This window comes from Schistocerca serialis, chromosome 2 (assembly GCF_023864345.2).
Source record: "Schistocerca serialis cubense isolate TAMUIC-IGC-003099 chromosome 2, iqSchSeri2.2, whole genome shotgun sequence".
NCBI lineage: Eukaryota > Metazoa > Arthropoda > Insecta > Orthoptera > Acrididae > Schistocerca > Schistocerca serialis.
Window position 1 is genome coordinate 583,341,834 of NC_064639.1, and position 16,592 is coordinate 583,358,425.

The 16,592-nt window shown below is 39.8% G+C and overlaps 1 protein-coding gene across 1 annotated transcript in view; it reads right to left on the bottom strand.

The window, feature by feature from the left end:
- LOC126456248 (serine-protein kinase ATM-like) overlaps positions 1–16,592 on the bottom strand; it is a 445,804-nt gene that overhangs the window by 369,131 nt on the left and 60,081 nt on the right. The window contains exons 9-10 of the mRNA XM_050091998.1: positions 2,047–2,149; positions 1,873–1,965 (exon numbers count right to left, since the gene is read on the bottom strand). Coding sequence (XP_049947955.1) covers positions 1,873–1,965; positions 2,047–2,149 — 196 coding nt within the window. The remainder of the gene's footprint in view (positions 1–1,872; positions 1,966–2,046; positions 2,150–16,592) is intronic.

Sequence of the window (16,592 nt, forward strand, 5' to 3'; positions counted from 1 at the left end):
GGTGTTACTTGTTTCATTTTTGTCAGTATACATGATGCCGATAAATTCTTTTATCAAACTATTTATCTGCGATTGGAACGAAAAATCGATTTACCTATTTACACATATATGAAACAAATTAATTAGACCAGACACTAAGTTACTGATGATCAAGTTTAGCAACATTGTTCCACTATTAGAATTTTTTCATAAATTGTAATGTCAAAAAAATCTGATTATCACTTCTGAAGGAGGTCAACTGAAAGTCTTCAAAGTGACTGGCAGTAGATTTTCATCAACATTGCCCTTTCAAGTAACCTTCACGGACTACAACAGCTACTTTTACGGATTAATTAATTTTTTTATAAATAGTTTAAATAAGAGAAGGGGAGTCTTTATCTTAAGACCAAAAAATAGCACTATAAAACAACATTCTTTCTACAGTCTACTAGCATTCAAAAGCTTATGCTCATAAAACCATAAAGTTATTCTTCTGAAACCAGAACAGAGATGAATAGGAAATGTTATTAAACCTATGAACCCAAAAAATTATGAAGGTTGCATTCACAATTATTCAGAATGAACTTCTACTCTATTTATCTCTCTTTCATCCTTTTATCATTCCAATTATGCTTATTCTATACTTACTGTTGACTTCATTTTCAAGAGACTGACAATGATGGGTTCCTCTCTCAAATTCTTCACTTTTGTATGTCCTTTTCTTACCTACAAATGTCCTCCTTTTACCTACAAACATAGAGTTTTTCATAAGCTATCCATCAGTTTTTGGTCTCTGTGTTTGCTATCACAGAGGAAACCTCTATAGCATTCATTTCTCTTCTTTACTATATTTCACTTCTATTAAATTATCCTCATCGCTTTTACATACCCCAATAGTTTTTGGTTACAAGTCATTCCATCACACGTGCTTTCCTTTTAACTTTACTACATGCCACTTCATCATATTCTTCATCATCATCTTTATTCTCTTGAATTTCAACATACCATTCATTACTGTTACACTAGGACGCAAATCCATATTTTCAGCTGGGTATGGTTTACATTCCTTTGTTTGATTTCTACGTATTTGTTTGAACATGATTAAATCCAGTTGATAATTTTATATGCCTCGTGTTCTTTTACAAATGTACCTTACTTCACTTAAGTTTCATTTCTTCTTTCAGCCCAATGAAATTGTGCTTTCATTTTTCTTGTGGAATGGAGCATTAAGTGTCCCCCTATGAATTTTCCTACCTTGTTGCTATTTTATTAGTTTCACATCTCCTTTTATGTTTCCTCTGATTGATCATAGTTACTTTCTGCCACTGGTTGATAAACTGGTGCAATGACTGATGGTATTGGTTTAATTTTGATCCCAAAAATAATAATTTCATCATTACATTTTCCAGAAAACTCATTCTGTAGCCCACCTTTACGTTCATAATGATGCCAAAACTACCATTCACATAACAACACGGACCCAAGAACTGTTTTATTTGCTGTACTTATTAGCAAATTAGTGTTTTCACATGTAAAGGCAGATTTTGATTTTTCATGAAAACTTTTCAAAATTGTCCATTTTGAAACTACCCATAATTTTATGAGATGATAGAACACACACTTATTCCCATAGTTCTGCAGAAGAAACATGTCAATTTCAGTGTGATGACAACACAAATACACAGCTGAAAGCAGTATTTAGAAGAAAAAAAAGTATACTGAAAAATGAAGGTTAGATATATTTCTTGTGACATAAATAGCAATTTCAGAAACAAAATCTGTACTTTTGAATGAAAATCACTAACTGTAGTTTTTTTTAGCTTGCATAGATAATTGCAAAAGTTGTCCTAAGACAAGAAGAAAGTAGCATATATATAACACACATAATATTACCTTCTCTTTTGATAATTTGTCAAACAGATGTAAAACACGAGGAACTATCATTTCACCAAGGTGACAGACTGCCATACGGCACTCTTTTCCAATCTGCAGAAGGAAAACATTCATCAGGACTTTAAGACTGTACAAATAGAACAGCAAAAATACAAAAATTGCACTTTTAAATACCTCCAAACACATAGAAGTAGCTAGGCGAAGAAAGGCTTCTTGCGTTCCAACTGATGATTTCAAAAAATTATCATCCAAAAATGCTTCAGCAAGTACTGAAAACCTGTTTATGACAAAAGCAATGGTAGAGAGGATTACAAATCACAGAATACATGAAAACAATCAATTGTTAATATTATAATATAAACAGAAAGGTAGAAAAATCGACTCACCAAGTGGCAGCAGGGGAATACACACACACACACACACACACACACACACACACAAAAGGTTTTAACTATTGCAAGCCAGTGGCTCTTTCTTCTGGCAGAAGAGTTGAAGGGGAGGGGAGAGGGGTGATGGAGAAGGACTGGAGAGGTTTAGGAAAAGCAGTACAGTTCAGAAAAGTCACCTAAAACCCCAGGTCGGGAGCACCCACCGAACGTATACCTGCCTTAGTTGATCAACACCTGCAACCCACAGTACAAAGACTTCCACCCCATATTAAGGACACCAACCATTTCCTATATCGTCTGAAATCCGTGCCCATCCCACTCTCACCACAAATCTTGCTTGTCACCACTGACGCCATTTCCCTCTGTAAGAACATTCCCCATGTACATGGTCTGCCTGCTGCTGCTGAACATTTCCTCAGTCAATGCCCATCTGATTTGAAGCCTATGACATCCTTCTTCCTCACCTTAATTAACTTATACAAACAATTACTTCAGCCATACAAACAGATCAGGGGAGTATTTCCTGGGACCCACAAAGCCTTCAGGCCCTAGTTTTGTTCAGGTACATTGATGACATCTTTGCCATATGGATTCATGGTGAGACTGACCTATTAAGATTCCTGGAATCTCTAAATACTATCTCCCAATTAAATATCACATGGTTCTATTCCGAATCCCAAGCCACTTTCCTAGATGTTGATCTTATCCTCACCAGAGGCCAGCTACACACTCCTGTCCACATCAAACCTACTAACAAACATTACTACACACATTTTGACAGTTCCCATCCTTTCCATGTCAAACATTCCCTCCCATTCAAAGCAAACATATTTGTTCATATGCAGGCTCTTTACAGAAATACATCACCGCTCTCACTTCAGCCTTCACTGGATGTAATTATCCCAGCAGCCTAGTAGAAAAGCATATTTCCCAGGTAATCACATCCAATCCTGGTACTGCTGATCCCTCCAAAAAATCAACTTCAGAGCACACCTCTTATCACCCAGTTTTACCCTGGTCTTAAATGTATCAATCAGCTACTTCGACAAGGCCATGACTTCCTAAAATCATGCCCTGAAATGCAATCCACTCTCTCTCAGAATTTGCCGACCACATCTAGAATAGCTTTTCCAATCTCCACAAAACCATTGTCAGACCCTATGCTCCTTCTGCACCCATCTCCCTACCCTATGGCTCCTACCCCTGTGAACGTCCCCACTGCAAGATTTGCCCTGTGCATCCTCCTATCGCCATATACACCAATTCCAGCCCTGTAACTGGCAAAACATAAACTATCAAAGGGAGAGCGCCTGAGAAAGGACATGTCATATACCAGTTGTTATGTAAACACTGTTCGGCCTTTTACATCAGCATGTCTGTCAGGATGAATGGACATAGTCAGAGGGTGTATACAGGCAACACACAGTATTGTGTTGCAAAGCATGCTGTACAACATGACAGTCATGACCTCAGTGCCTGTTTCACCACATCCGCCATCTGGATTCTTCCCCAGACACCAGTTTCTCAGAACTCAACAGGCGGGAACTAGCACTATAAAATGTCCTTTGTTCTCGCCACCCACCTGGTCTTAACTTACGTTAATTCCCTCTGTCTCACCATTTTTTCACAGTAACTTGACTCGTCTATTTTTTGTCGTCCCCCCCCTACCGCCTCTGCTACATACAATGCACTTAGCTTTTCACTTTTATTAACTCATGCATGATGTTTTAGTAGTGATCTCTGTTTTGCATATTACCCTGTCTTCCACTTTTCAGCTCTCAGATTTTCAAATCTTGTTCGGTGCAGTCCCCAACAGTCAGTCTTCCCTTCTCATCCCATCCTGTAAGTCTCCCCTGACCCGGGGTTCTGAGTGGCTTTTCTGAGCTGTACCCCTTTCCTTAAACCTCTCCCGTCCTTCACCTTCACCCCTCTACCTCCCCCTTCAACTCTTCTGCCAGAAGAAGGAGCCACTGACTCTGAAAGCTTGTAATAGTTATATCCTTTTGCGTGTGCGTGTGCATGTGCATTGTGTGTTGTGTGTGTGTTTTCCCCTGCTGCCGCTTGGTGAGTAGATTTATCTATCCATTTAAATCATAGAATATGTTGAACATAAGTTAATAATTAAAAGTATGCTTTAGGTTTGCAGCTGAGCTGACAATTACATTTTTCTTGTCCAGTTCCTCAGAGCACTGTATTGTATATGCTCTGTGCTCAAATTTCAGACAGATTATGAACCCAAAAACATACTATCACTCAAAGTATCCAGAAAACTCAGAAGTCTCAATTTTTATCTTTTGATTGATCCTTACAAGGACAAGATAAAAATTTCTCAGGCTGGTAAGCAAAGACTGTGATTCTCAGGTAGAAAAGAAGAAAGGAACTCGTTTTAAAATGATGGTTTGGCCAAAGTTTTCCCAGTAAGATGAGTTTATCTCAGAAGTGTGATTTTGGAATGTTTACTAGGTACCCATTTACGACTGTTGGAGGGGGGAGGGGGGGGGGGAGCTCTCCAGGTGCTAATTACTTTAAATGTGGTAATAAAAAGGAAATCAGAGGCTGTCAAATCGTAGATAAAGGCTCGATGGTCTAACTATTTTACTTACAACCTCCCAGCATTTCCATTGCTAAAAACCCTTTGTGAGAGGACAGATTGTTCTATGAGGGTTGACTGAAAAGTAATGCCTCCACCTTCATAACTCTTCAACATTGGCAGCACTGGTGTGCAGCAGGTACTGGCTTGTTCCATAGTCTCTTCTCTACAGCTCCAGTTGGTGGGAAGCCTTAGCATTGAAAGGTTGTGTTGCTACAGGGTAAAGTATGGAACCCCGCGCAGATGGTCGGTCAATGCTATTTAAGCAAAGTGCAGTCATTGAATTCTTGACAGCGGAAGGTGTCACACCACAGGAGATTAATCAGAGAATGAAAGCAGTTTGTGGTGATTGTGTTGATGTGAGTACTGTGCGTTGTTGGATGAGAGAAGTTCCTGGCAAATTTCAACTCTGTGTGCTTTCAATTTAGGAGTCAGCATCTGGGGTACCCATTGTGCACAGATCTTCTGATAGCCAAGCAAAGCAATAATGTGACCCACACGTTCTTGTGAAATGCCGATTGTGCCTGCAATTTCTCTCCAAGCGATACGACAATTGCCCTGAATCAATCTGTCAACATTTTGCTCGTGAAACTCGGTGGTTGCTGTCACTGGATGTCCAACTCTTTGTTTGTCAAGCAGGTCAGATGTTCCCCCCCTCAACATTTTTAAGCTTACTCGTCCAATGACGCACGGTACTCACATCAACACAATCACCATAAACTGCTTTTATTCTCTGATGAATCTCCTTTGCGGTGACACCTACTGTCAAGAATTCAATGACAGCACATTGCTTAAATTGCATTGACCAACCGTCTGAGCAGGGTTCCATACATTACACTGTAACAACACAACCATTCAATGCTAAGGTTTCCTACCACCTGGCACTCTAGAGAAAGGCTATGGAACAAGACAGTACCTACCAAATACCAATACTGCCAACTGCTGAAGAGTTACGAAGGTGGAGGCATTACTTTTCACTCAGCCCTCTTAATATAAGAAAAATCCTTTTTTTTTCCCTATCCAGGCTGTTTTCACATATTGTTTGAACTCGTTAGCCCAAAAGAGTTATACAGTATATATTTTGCCAGGTAATCAATTCTCCTTGAATCCTAGAAAACACTGGTCTCAACCTTTCCCGCAGATGAAACAGACTTCAACACCTTTAGTGTGGTGCCACAGGCTCCCACACATTGCACTGATTTCTGTTTCATTTCTAGCATGAACTGATGGACATGTCAGTACTCTAAATCAATTACTTTTTTTTTACGTTGATCTAAACAACGTGGGTAGATTTGTTTACACATTTGCTTTTGGTCAATATTCAACAAATGTGGTACACTTCTTGTACGAAGCATTCTAACTATTAATTCTCAAATAAAATTTACTCTATCCTGATATAGCTGTGACACGAGCTATTTCATACACATTTAATCATCAACGGTTCAATATCATATTGTGCACTTTTTTATATTTTCATCTGTAGTTTCAGTTTTGGGATGTCCTTCTTGAGTGTCAGAATTTGATTGAAAGAATTTTAGGACATCATGATATTCCAGTTAATCCGAACACATACTTTCTTGGAAAAAATTCGGTCACGGTACGCTGACGTTTATGGGAACGATAATATTTTGTAATTTCACAACCAATTGTAATGATAGCGTCCGTAAACCCAGTAGTGACATCGGATGTTGAGGCGAACCGTTCTAAACAGTCCAAGGCTGTAAACATCTCCTGACGGGTAGGTGGAATGGTGTCTGTATTCTCTTCCTCTTCACTTTCTTCAGATGGCCCTTCTTGCACCTCGTTCACAGCCTTTGGCACATCCGATTCCACAGAAGCACATACGGCAACATCGTCGTCTACACTAATGAATTCTTCTAAACTAATCCCAGGGTTCACAACGTCCTGCAGAACTGTCCATTCATCAGGTGAAGTGGCATCTTCTAACTCGTGGATATCATCAGTGTTGCTATGTCTCCAAGCTCTGTTAAAACACTTCCCTATATGATGTGGCAATACTGAGTTCCAGGCTGCTGCGATGGCTTTTATTGTGTAATGCAGATTCCAATTTGGGGTTGCACTATTGTTTTCAGCAGCACGAATTGCAGCTCTTACAAGTCGCTTATGATAAGCTCTCTTTATGAGAGAGATTATGCCTTCGTCCAAAGGCTGAAGGCGGCTTGTGGCGTTGGGTGGAAAAAACTGAACCTTTATGTTGGATAGGTTCAGATCACGAATGTTATGGGCAGTACATCTGTCCAATGTAAGAAGAACATGTCTATTTTGAGCAACCATTCGACTGTTGAAAAAAAAAGAAGCCACTTGTGAAATGATGTGCCATCAATCCAAGCTTTCTTGTGGTGAGAGTAGATGCAAGGTTCTTCTTCTTCTTCTTTTGCTTACACCATAGTCCCACAGCGATCGCAGGGTCGGCGTGGTTAGAATGGATTTGGGAAGGTTAGTTTTAGGGGTGGCCGGACGCCCTTCCTGCCGCCACCCAGTACCCCCAGGGATTGAATCAGTGTATCCCAGCTGTCTGTATCTAGTGTAAATTGTGAAATAGTGCAAACGTGTTTCAAATGTCTGCGTAGCATGTAACTGAGGCGGGACGTGGGGACCAGCCCGGTATTCACCAAGCGGGACGTGAAAAACCTCCTAAAAACCACATCCAGGCTGGCCGGCACACCAGCCCTCATCGTTAATCTGCCAGGTGGATTCGATCCGGGGCCGGCGCGCCTACCCGAGTCCAGGTAGCAGTGCGTTAGTGCTCTCAGCTGCCATGGCAGGTTGAGAGTAGATGCAAGGTAAAGTGTCCATATTTATGTTTTTTAAAACAACGTGGTTTCTCGGATTCACCGATAACCCAAGGACGAAATTTCTCACTGCCATCAGCGTTACAGCACAGTACAATAGTCACACGTTGTTTGCTTCGTGCTCCACCACGACATTTATCACCTTTTATCCCCAGGGTGTGATTTGGAGAAAGATTGTAGAAAAAACCAGTTTCATCCATGTTAAACACATTACACAAGGCATACTTTTCCCTCACTCAGTTGAATTAATGCAACTAGCTGTTCGCACTTTCTTCATCAACCTTACCTGCTTCACCACAAATTTGTACAGATGAAATTGAATGCCTCTTTTGGAACTGATACAACCAACCAGCAGAACAACGGAAGTCTTCAATGCCCATATCTTTAGCAATATCATTTGCTTTTGACTGAACCACAGGGCCATTTAAAGGCATGTTAGATGCATGCATATGATTGAACCATTCTAACGTCTCGATGTCTTCATACTTGGCAGTATGAAGTTGTTTAGATTTGTTTCCAGAACCTGATGCCGCAGCATTAATAATTTTTTCTCGATTCTTAATAATCGTAGATAAAGTAGAGTAAAGTGTTCCAAACTGCTCTGCAATTGTTGTTTTCTTAGTACCACAGTCCACTCCATCTAGAATCTTAAGCTTTAACTGTACATTTAGAGCTGTCTGTTTCCTCTTTGCCATTTTCGTGTGCTACGGTACCGGTTGTAACTGTAGTTTTTATTCAGTATTCCAACTCGATACAGCTATGACTAACAGAACACCTGTCAAATCTGGCACTGAGTACATTCCTAAATGCTGCTGCACACATTATTGAATATCTTACAATGTACAGCATACACTGATTGTTGAGGTGATAATCACGGCTACCGACCTACAATATGTTAAAAACGAGTCAACAATAAGTATAATTAGCTTTTTAGCTCCATTTCCTACATTCATTTTGGAAAAAAAATTATGCTTTAGAATACTCTAAGGCTGGAAGTTCGTGTTACAGTGAAATTTAATTATGCTAGGAACTGAAACAGAGTTCGTAATTCGCCTTAACCGAAATTCGTGCTAACCGATAAAACATGCCATAAGAACTAATGTATTCCTGGCGGGACCAATATTTTTTTCGCATTAACTGCGAGTTCGTTTTATGCGAGTTCGCACTAACGAGGTTATACTGTATTAATACTGTCTGCAAAGTCTCTGATATACAACATGAACAGCAAGGGTCCCAACACACTTCTCTCAGGCACACCTGAAATTACTTTTACGTCTGATGATGACTCCATCCGAGATAACATGCTGCATCCTCCCTACCAAAAAGTCCTCAATCCAGTCACAAATATCACTTGATATCCCATACAATCGCAATTTTGACAACAAGCATGGGTGTGGTAGTGAGCCATGCTTTTCAGAAATCAAGAAACACTACGTGTACCTTGTAGCCTTGTTCCAATGCTTTCTTTCAGTATGTCGCGTGAGAAGAGTGCGAGTTTGGTTTCACATGATTAATGTTTTCGGAATCCACGCTGGCTGGCATTGAGGAGGTCTTTCTGTTCAAAATACTTCATTATGTTTCAGCTCAGAATATGTTCTAAGATTCTACAACAAACCGTCAAGGATATTGGACAGTAGTTTTGTGGATTACTTCTACTGTCCTCCTTGTAGACAGGGGTGACCTGTGTTTGTTTTCCAAGAACTGGGTATGGTCTTATGTTCAAGGGATCTACAATAGATTACAGTTAGAAACGATAGGCTAACTCAGCTGCAAATTCAGTATAGAATCTGATTGGGATTCCATCGGGCCCAGGAGCTTTGTTCAATTTTAACAATTTCAGCTGTTTCTCAACACCAACAACACTAATAAATATTTCATTTGTCTTTTCAGAGGTACGACGATTAAATTGGGGCAATTCTCTTGGTTATTCCTTTGTAAAGGAACAATTGAAAATGGAGTTAAGCATTCAGCTTTTGCTTTGCTACCCTCAATTTTAGTTCCTGTCTCATTCACTAGAGACTGGGCGCTAACTTTGGTGCCACTAACAACCAGAATTTCCATAGGTTTCGTGAATCATCATTTGACAGTTTTCTGCTACAGTAGCCACTGAAGGCATCAAGCATTGCTCTCTTGATAGCCAAACATGTTTCATTCACCATCTCTCTATCTATAGCCCCCTGCCCTGTTTTATACCTGTTACCTGCAGTAATCTCTGCATCTAAAGAAGTTTCTTTACAGTGACTGTATACCACACAGATTCTGTTTTACTGGGTACATATTATAACATTACAAGCTCGTGGGCGAGTTAGTCATCCAGCTATGCCTGATATTGTGGAGAAATGAATTTGTTGCATGGTTGAATGATAGGGGACGCAGGGCGCACCATGACCAACCAGCCTGGCTAGTTGACTGTTTCCGCCCCAGGCGAGCTCAGGTGCAGAGACAATGAGCATGTAGCCGCATATGGGTAAATCCCAGAGCTGGGAATTTGGATGGCTGATGATCTCATTGCCTTTGTGCAGAATATGCTCCAAGAGACGGAGTGTCAGATACTCTTAAAGATGGCCAACACCACAGCTCTTTGAGATTCAACAATAACTCACACCAAATATTAATGAAAATCTGAATACATTTGAGATCTCAGAAGAACGAGGTGCATCCAATGGGCACAACACTATCACAATATCCTTAAAACTACAGAAATTAATATTTCACAGTTAATAAACATTTTCACAATGAACCTCTGACTTAACAACTTCAGATGATAGTATTGCACTATAGCTATCAACTCTCAAAGCTACATATCTGTATATATTTTATTTATTGATTTATAATGTCTTTTATACTGTTTTCATCACACAAATGTTAGTCAGAATATCCTATTCTCCACATATACACAGCAAATGAATACAGCATCAGCATTTCATATTTTGGCATACTTGTGTATTTCTTTAAAGAACTGTTTATTATTTTGCCAGTAACTTTATTTAAATGGTGAAAGCAAGTGCTATTTAAAAACTGTGCTAATGTAAAATTGGTCAAATGCATGTGTTAGTGGACACAACAACTGGAAAGAGAATAAAAAGCCATCTCTGTCAAGAAGGCATAAATAATTGTTTAAATAGTACGCAACAAACTGTTGTCATTTATCATGAGCAAACTTGTGCACGAATACTAGCTTAATATCTATGGGAAAACCTTTATTTATGATTACTGTAAATTATTTGAGTGCGACAGAATGTTTATAACATTTCTTTGTTTAAAAATTGGTGTAATACATTAGTTTGGTCCGGAAGTGGTCAAGATGAGTCAAATCTTGTATGTAGAACCTGAGACTGTGTATATTTGGTGTGAACGGCCTTCGGCCAATGAGAGTCGGACAGTGGTGCAACGCTGCTGTAATCAAGGGGAGACTGGGACTTCTCGAGTGAAGAGCTCCATGGGGCAATTCTGGACACTTTGCGGTGAGTTCTGGAAGAAGAAAGACCTGTACCATGTGTGATTCAGTTGTATATGTGATTGTTTCTGGGCGGTGAATGGCCGCTACCACATTTTAGCTTCTGAACGGGCTTTACATTTAAAGAGGTCTGTATGTGCTCCACAGTAGAACTTTAATTTTTGCCGCCTAAATTACAGAATTGGGACTAGACAGAGTATCAGTTACTGTTCTTCATATTGCTTGTTTAATTTGTGAATCAGCCTGTTGAACTCTGAACTGTTTAGAGCTGGCAAATCTTTCATGTATTGTGATCATGAAATGGACTTAAGTTTTCATGAGTCTTTGATTACTATTTAGTTTGGAAATTTTGCTATCATTCTCATATCAATCTTTACATAACTTTACCGCATTTGATAAGGGTAATTTCTGTCTGAACTTTAACTGAATATTGCGGACCACTTCACATTTATTTGAGGTGTCTTTTCTTGAACAGACATTATTCAACATAACTCTCGGTTGTCTACATCAGTTACAGACATTAGAACAGAACCCGTTATTATTTAATTATTCATTTAACTTTTACTTTGTGTTTCCGCGTACTTTATCAACTCACAATTCTAGCCAATGCATAGACAGACTGACTGCAGGATCAAGCTGTAGGTTATTATTTACAGTTATTTGCAGCAAATTAGCTTCAAGACATACAAGCAGATGGATCAGCCTTATAACTACATTGAGCTATTGTTTTTAAGCAGAGCCAAGCATAGCCCAAGTACCTAAATTACGAGTAAACACAGGTAAACTAGCAACTCATTTGCTTGTATGGGATGCTGTTTCGAAAGAGCAAATACTCAAGCAGTAACCGTTTGGTACTGTCACAATATCTACCCAGTGTAACGTCAACTACTTTTTAAACTTGAACCATAGTTCCTCGTCATGCTCCTGCACTTTGTTGGAAATTTTAAGTTCCTCATTGAAAAATGACACTACTGATTTTTTTATCTAGTTAAGTGAACACACAAATCTTTCTGTTTGTTTTAGTTGTCTATTCTACTTCAGTAACCACTGCTGCCACATTGACATCCTCGAAGAAGTAGTCTATTTGTTGCCATTAGATACAATATATTTGCATCATGAGTGGGGTTCCTAACTATCTGTTCTAGGTGGTTTTGAGAGAAGGCATTTAGTAATGTTTCATAAGATGTCCTATCATGTCCACCACTAACAAAACAATAACTTTTCCAATTAACTGTTGGATGATTAAAGTCCCCAGCTATTATTACAGTAGGATTAGAGAAATTACGTACTAGTAAACTGAGGTTCTCTCTAAAGTTTTCGGTTACATCATGAGATGAGTGTGGCGGGCAATAGAAGGATGCAATTATCATTTTACACCCACTCCTGATACTGAGTCTTGCCTAAATAATCTCACATGCAGCTTCAATTTATATCTGGGTGGATTTGAATTTCTTGTCTACTGCGACCAAAACACAACGACCATTTCCCATTTGCCTGTCGTTTCGAGCCTTTTGAGATACACTTCAATCTTCCCCAAAAATCTCACTGCCTTCAATTTCTTGTTTCAACCAGCTTTTTGTATCGAGTATTATGCGAGATTCACTGGCACTCTGTTCCGAATGCTTTGTCAGTTAATCATTTAGTATTTTAGTATTCTCACCTGTCGAAGCAATTTGTTCCAGACTTACACTGATAGTTCTGGGTTTCCTACAGCTATCAGTATCTGGACTGGATGCAGAGTCACCTAATCTAAACAAAAAAAAACCTTTTGTGCACCACACACAAGTAAGCTACCCGAGTATCAGCCTTTCATATGTAGTGCCACCTGACCCAATTAGGGGCAACCCTACGGCACACTTCCAGGAAGTCGCAGCCTAGTTTGTCACAGAACTTTGGAAGTATCTGGTTCCACCTTTCTATTTGGTTCCACATCCAAGGTAGTACAACAAACACAAGAGTTCTCAAAGATTTGTGCGAAGAGGCTGCAAGCACATTCGATGTGCTCTCGTTCCCCACAGAAGTACAAAGGCTATCATGTTGCAATGTGTCACAGAGTGCTGCAGCTTCAACAAGAAACTGCTTTGTTTCTGGAAAGGGCAAGGATTGAAAAGAGAAAGACATACATGTCAAAATAACAGATAATATAATTATTTATTTCCAAAGTGGTATATCCTGTGGATTTCTTTATGGAAATAAAGATGCTTAACCTCAGATAGTAAGGAAATACAGTAAATAGTTTTGACATCACAAAATAAAGTTGCCAGTTTTCTTTGCACATTGGAGTTTTACCATGTAGGGCTGAAGTTCAAGACATTTCCATATTCCCTGAACTGATAGTGATGCTCAGTGCCAACAGTGAAAAATGATCACTTAAACACGAAATAAGTCGGCAATTGTCATCAGTAACTATTTTCCTGAACTGGAGAATCAACAAATCAATGCCTGGGTTTTAAGACCATTTTCTATGAATGAAGGAATATTTTTAGATAGTAAGTTCAAGCGAAATCAGATTTTCTTGAACTAGACACGAAAACAGATCTCTCTCAAACAGAACTAGCAACATTTTGGAGAAAGATTGGTGACAAGTATCCATTATTACCAGAAAATGCTTAAGAATACTTGTTTCATTCGCCACAACTTAAGAGGTGTGAACGTGGATTTGCCACTACAGTGGCAATAAAAACAAACACAAGGAACTGATTGACCTTGAAACACAATCTACATTGTACACTGACAGAAAGCACAGTGAACATAATTTTTTTTTTTTTTTTGAAATAAGCTATACTAATCACCTCACTAACTTTATTTACTGGTTTAATGCAACCCTACATAAACATGTGAACTTTATTTGTTGAACGCTAATGAAATGCTCTGCAGTGTCCTGTAATTTTAAAAACAGGAATGTTCAAACCTCTTTACCAGTCTAAAATTTATCAGAAACTTAACTCAGGGACATTGTTTTCTGTGTGATCCCCTTCGGGGGTAATGGTTTCTGAAAGAACCACGTTTCAAGCTGTCTTCGGAACTTGCAACAGAAAAATCTGCTGGTACCTCCTGTTTACTTATCAGCCAAGCGTTTGTCAATGGAAGGGCCTGGGCCAGTGTTGATCTAAAATTTGTAAATTAAAACAATAATCGAACTGCTTAATCAATGGCAGTCTTGTCCCATCTGTTAACCGGACAAAATTGCTGGTATCAATTTTTGTGGAATTTGTTTTCATCCATACTGATAGAGAAAAAACCACAACACCAAAAAATAATGTATGGAGAGTAATGAAATTTTGGGACTATATGTGTCTAGGTAACATATTTAAGGGTTATGAATATAATAGAGGGAAACATTCCACGTGGGAAAAATATATCTAAAAACAAAGATGATGTACTTTACCAAACGAAAGCGTCGGCATGTTGATAGACACACAAACAAACACAAACACACACACAAAATTCAAGCTTTCGCAACCAACGGTTGCTTCATCAGGAAAGAGGGAAGGAGAGGGAAAGACAAAAGGATGTGGGTTTTAAGGGAGAGGGTAAGGAGTCATTCCACGCGTGCACGCGCACACACACACACACACACACACACACACACACACACACACACACACACACACACACAGACAGACATTTTCGTGTGTGTGTGTGTGTGTGTGTGTGTGTGTGTGTGTGTGTGTGTGTGCGCGAGTGTATACCTGTCCTTTTTTCCCCCCTAAGGTAAGTCTTTCCGCTCCCGGGATTGGAATGACTCCTTACCCTCTCCCTTAAAACCCACATCCTTTCGTCTTTCCCTCTCCTTCCCTCTTTCCTGACGAAGCAACCGTTGGTTGCAAAAGCTTGAATTTTGTGTGTGTGTTTGTGTTTGTTTGTGTGTCTATCGACCCGCCAGTGATTTTGTTTGGTAAGTCTCATCAAATGGTTCAAATGGCTCTGAGCACTATGGGACTCAACTTCTGAGGTCATTAGTCCCCTAGAACTTAGAACTAGTTAAACCTAACTAACCTAAGGACATCACAAACATCCATGCCCGAGGCAGGATTCGAACCTGCGACCGTAGCGGTCTTGCGGTTCCAGACTGCAGCGTAAGTCTCATCATCTTTGTTTTTAGATATATGACATATTTATTTAAGTGATTGACATTGGAAGATCACAGGATAATGTATGCATGAGATAAGCCACTGAAAATGTGAAATGCTGTTACACTAATAACCAGTGTAACCACTAGAATGTTGAATGACAGCATGCAAAGGTGCATGCACTGTGTTGTACAGGTGCCAGGTGTAAGTTTGTGGGATGGAACTCACCGTCTGTTGCACTTAGTCAGACAATAAAGGGACAGTTAATGCTGTTTGTGAATGACACTGGAGTTGTTGTCTAATGATGTCCCATATGAGCTTGACTGATGACAGATCTGGTGATTGAGCAGGCCAAGGCAACATGCTGACATTCTGCAGAGCATGTTGGGTTACAACAGCAGTATGCTGGCGAGCATTATCCTGTCGGAAAACATCCCCTGGAATGCTGTTCATGAATGGCAGCACAACAGGTCCAATCATGAGACCGACATACTAATCAGCAGTCAGGCTGCGTGGGATAACCACGAGTGTGCTCCTGCTGTCATACAAAATCTTACCCCGGACCATAACTCCAAGTGTAGGTCCTGTGAGTCTAGGAAGCAGACAGGTTAGTTGCAGGCCCTCAACTGGCCTCCTCCTAACCAACGCATGGCTATCACTAACACTGAGGCACACTACAGGGCATCTGCTTGGAGCTGTCCTTGAAGTAATTGATTTGTAACAGTTCATTGTGTCACAGTGGTGCCATCTGCTGCTCAAATTGCTCCTGCATATGCATTACAATGCGCGACAGCTGGACGCTAAAGATAATGGTCTTCCCTCTTGGCATTGCCATTTGGTTGTCAGGAGCCCTGTCTTCTTGCGACTGTACACACCCATGACCAATGCTGCCATCTATCACGTAAAGTGACTACATTCCTGCCAAGTCTTTCTGCATTATCGCAGAAGGAATCTCCAGCTTCTCATAGCCCTATTACACATCCTTGTTGAAACTTAGTGAGGTTTTGATAATAACGTCTTCACCACTATAAAGGCATTTTTGGCTAAAATCAACTCACCAAGCCCAATCTCAAAGGTGACTAATGCTCACAACCATTACAGTGCATACTTAAATCAAACCTGACTTGCATCCTCACAGTGGCACTACTAGTGGCACTATTATGTGACTGGCATGAAATTTTAATACACGTCATCTTTCAGATGTAGGAACATGCCTGTCAACTTTTGTTTATGTTGCATAACTTCTCTTTGGATTTGAGATTTTTTCCCCCATCAGTTTATTTCCCACAGGATTCTAATGAATGCTTTTCACAGTGCTCTCCAAACTTTCCCTCAATTTGCAAAAACTACAGGACCAAAACCATTCACTATTTTCAAGAAGACCATGTTCACAGTTCC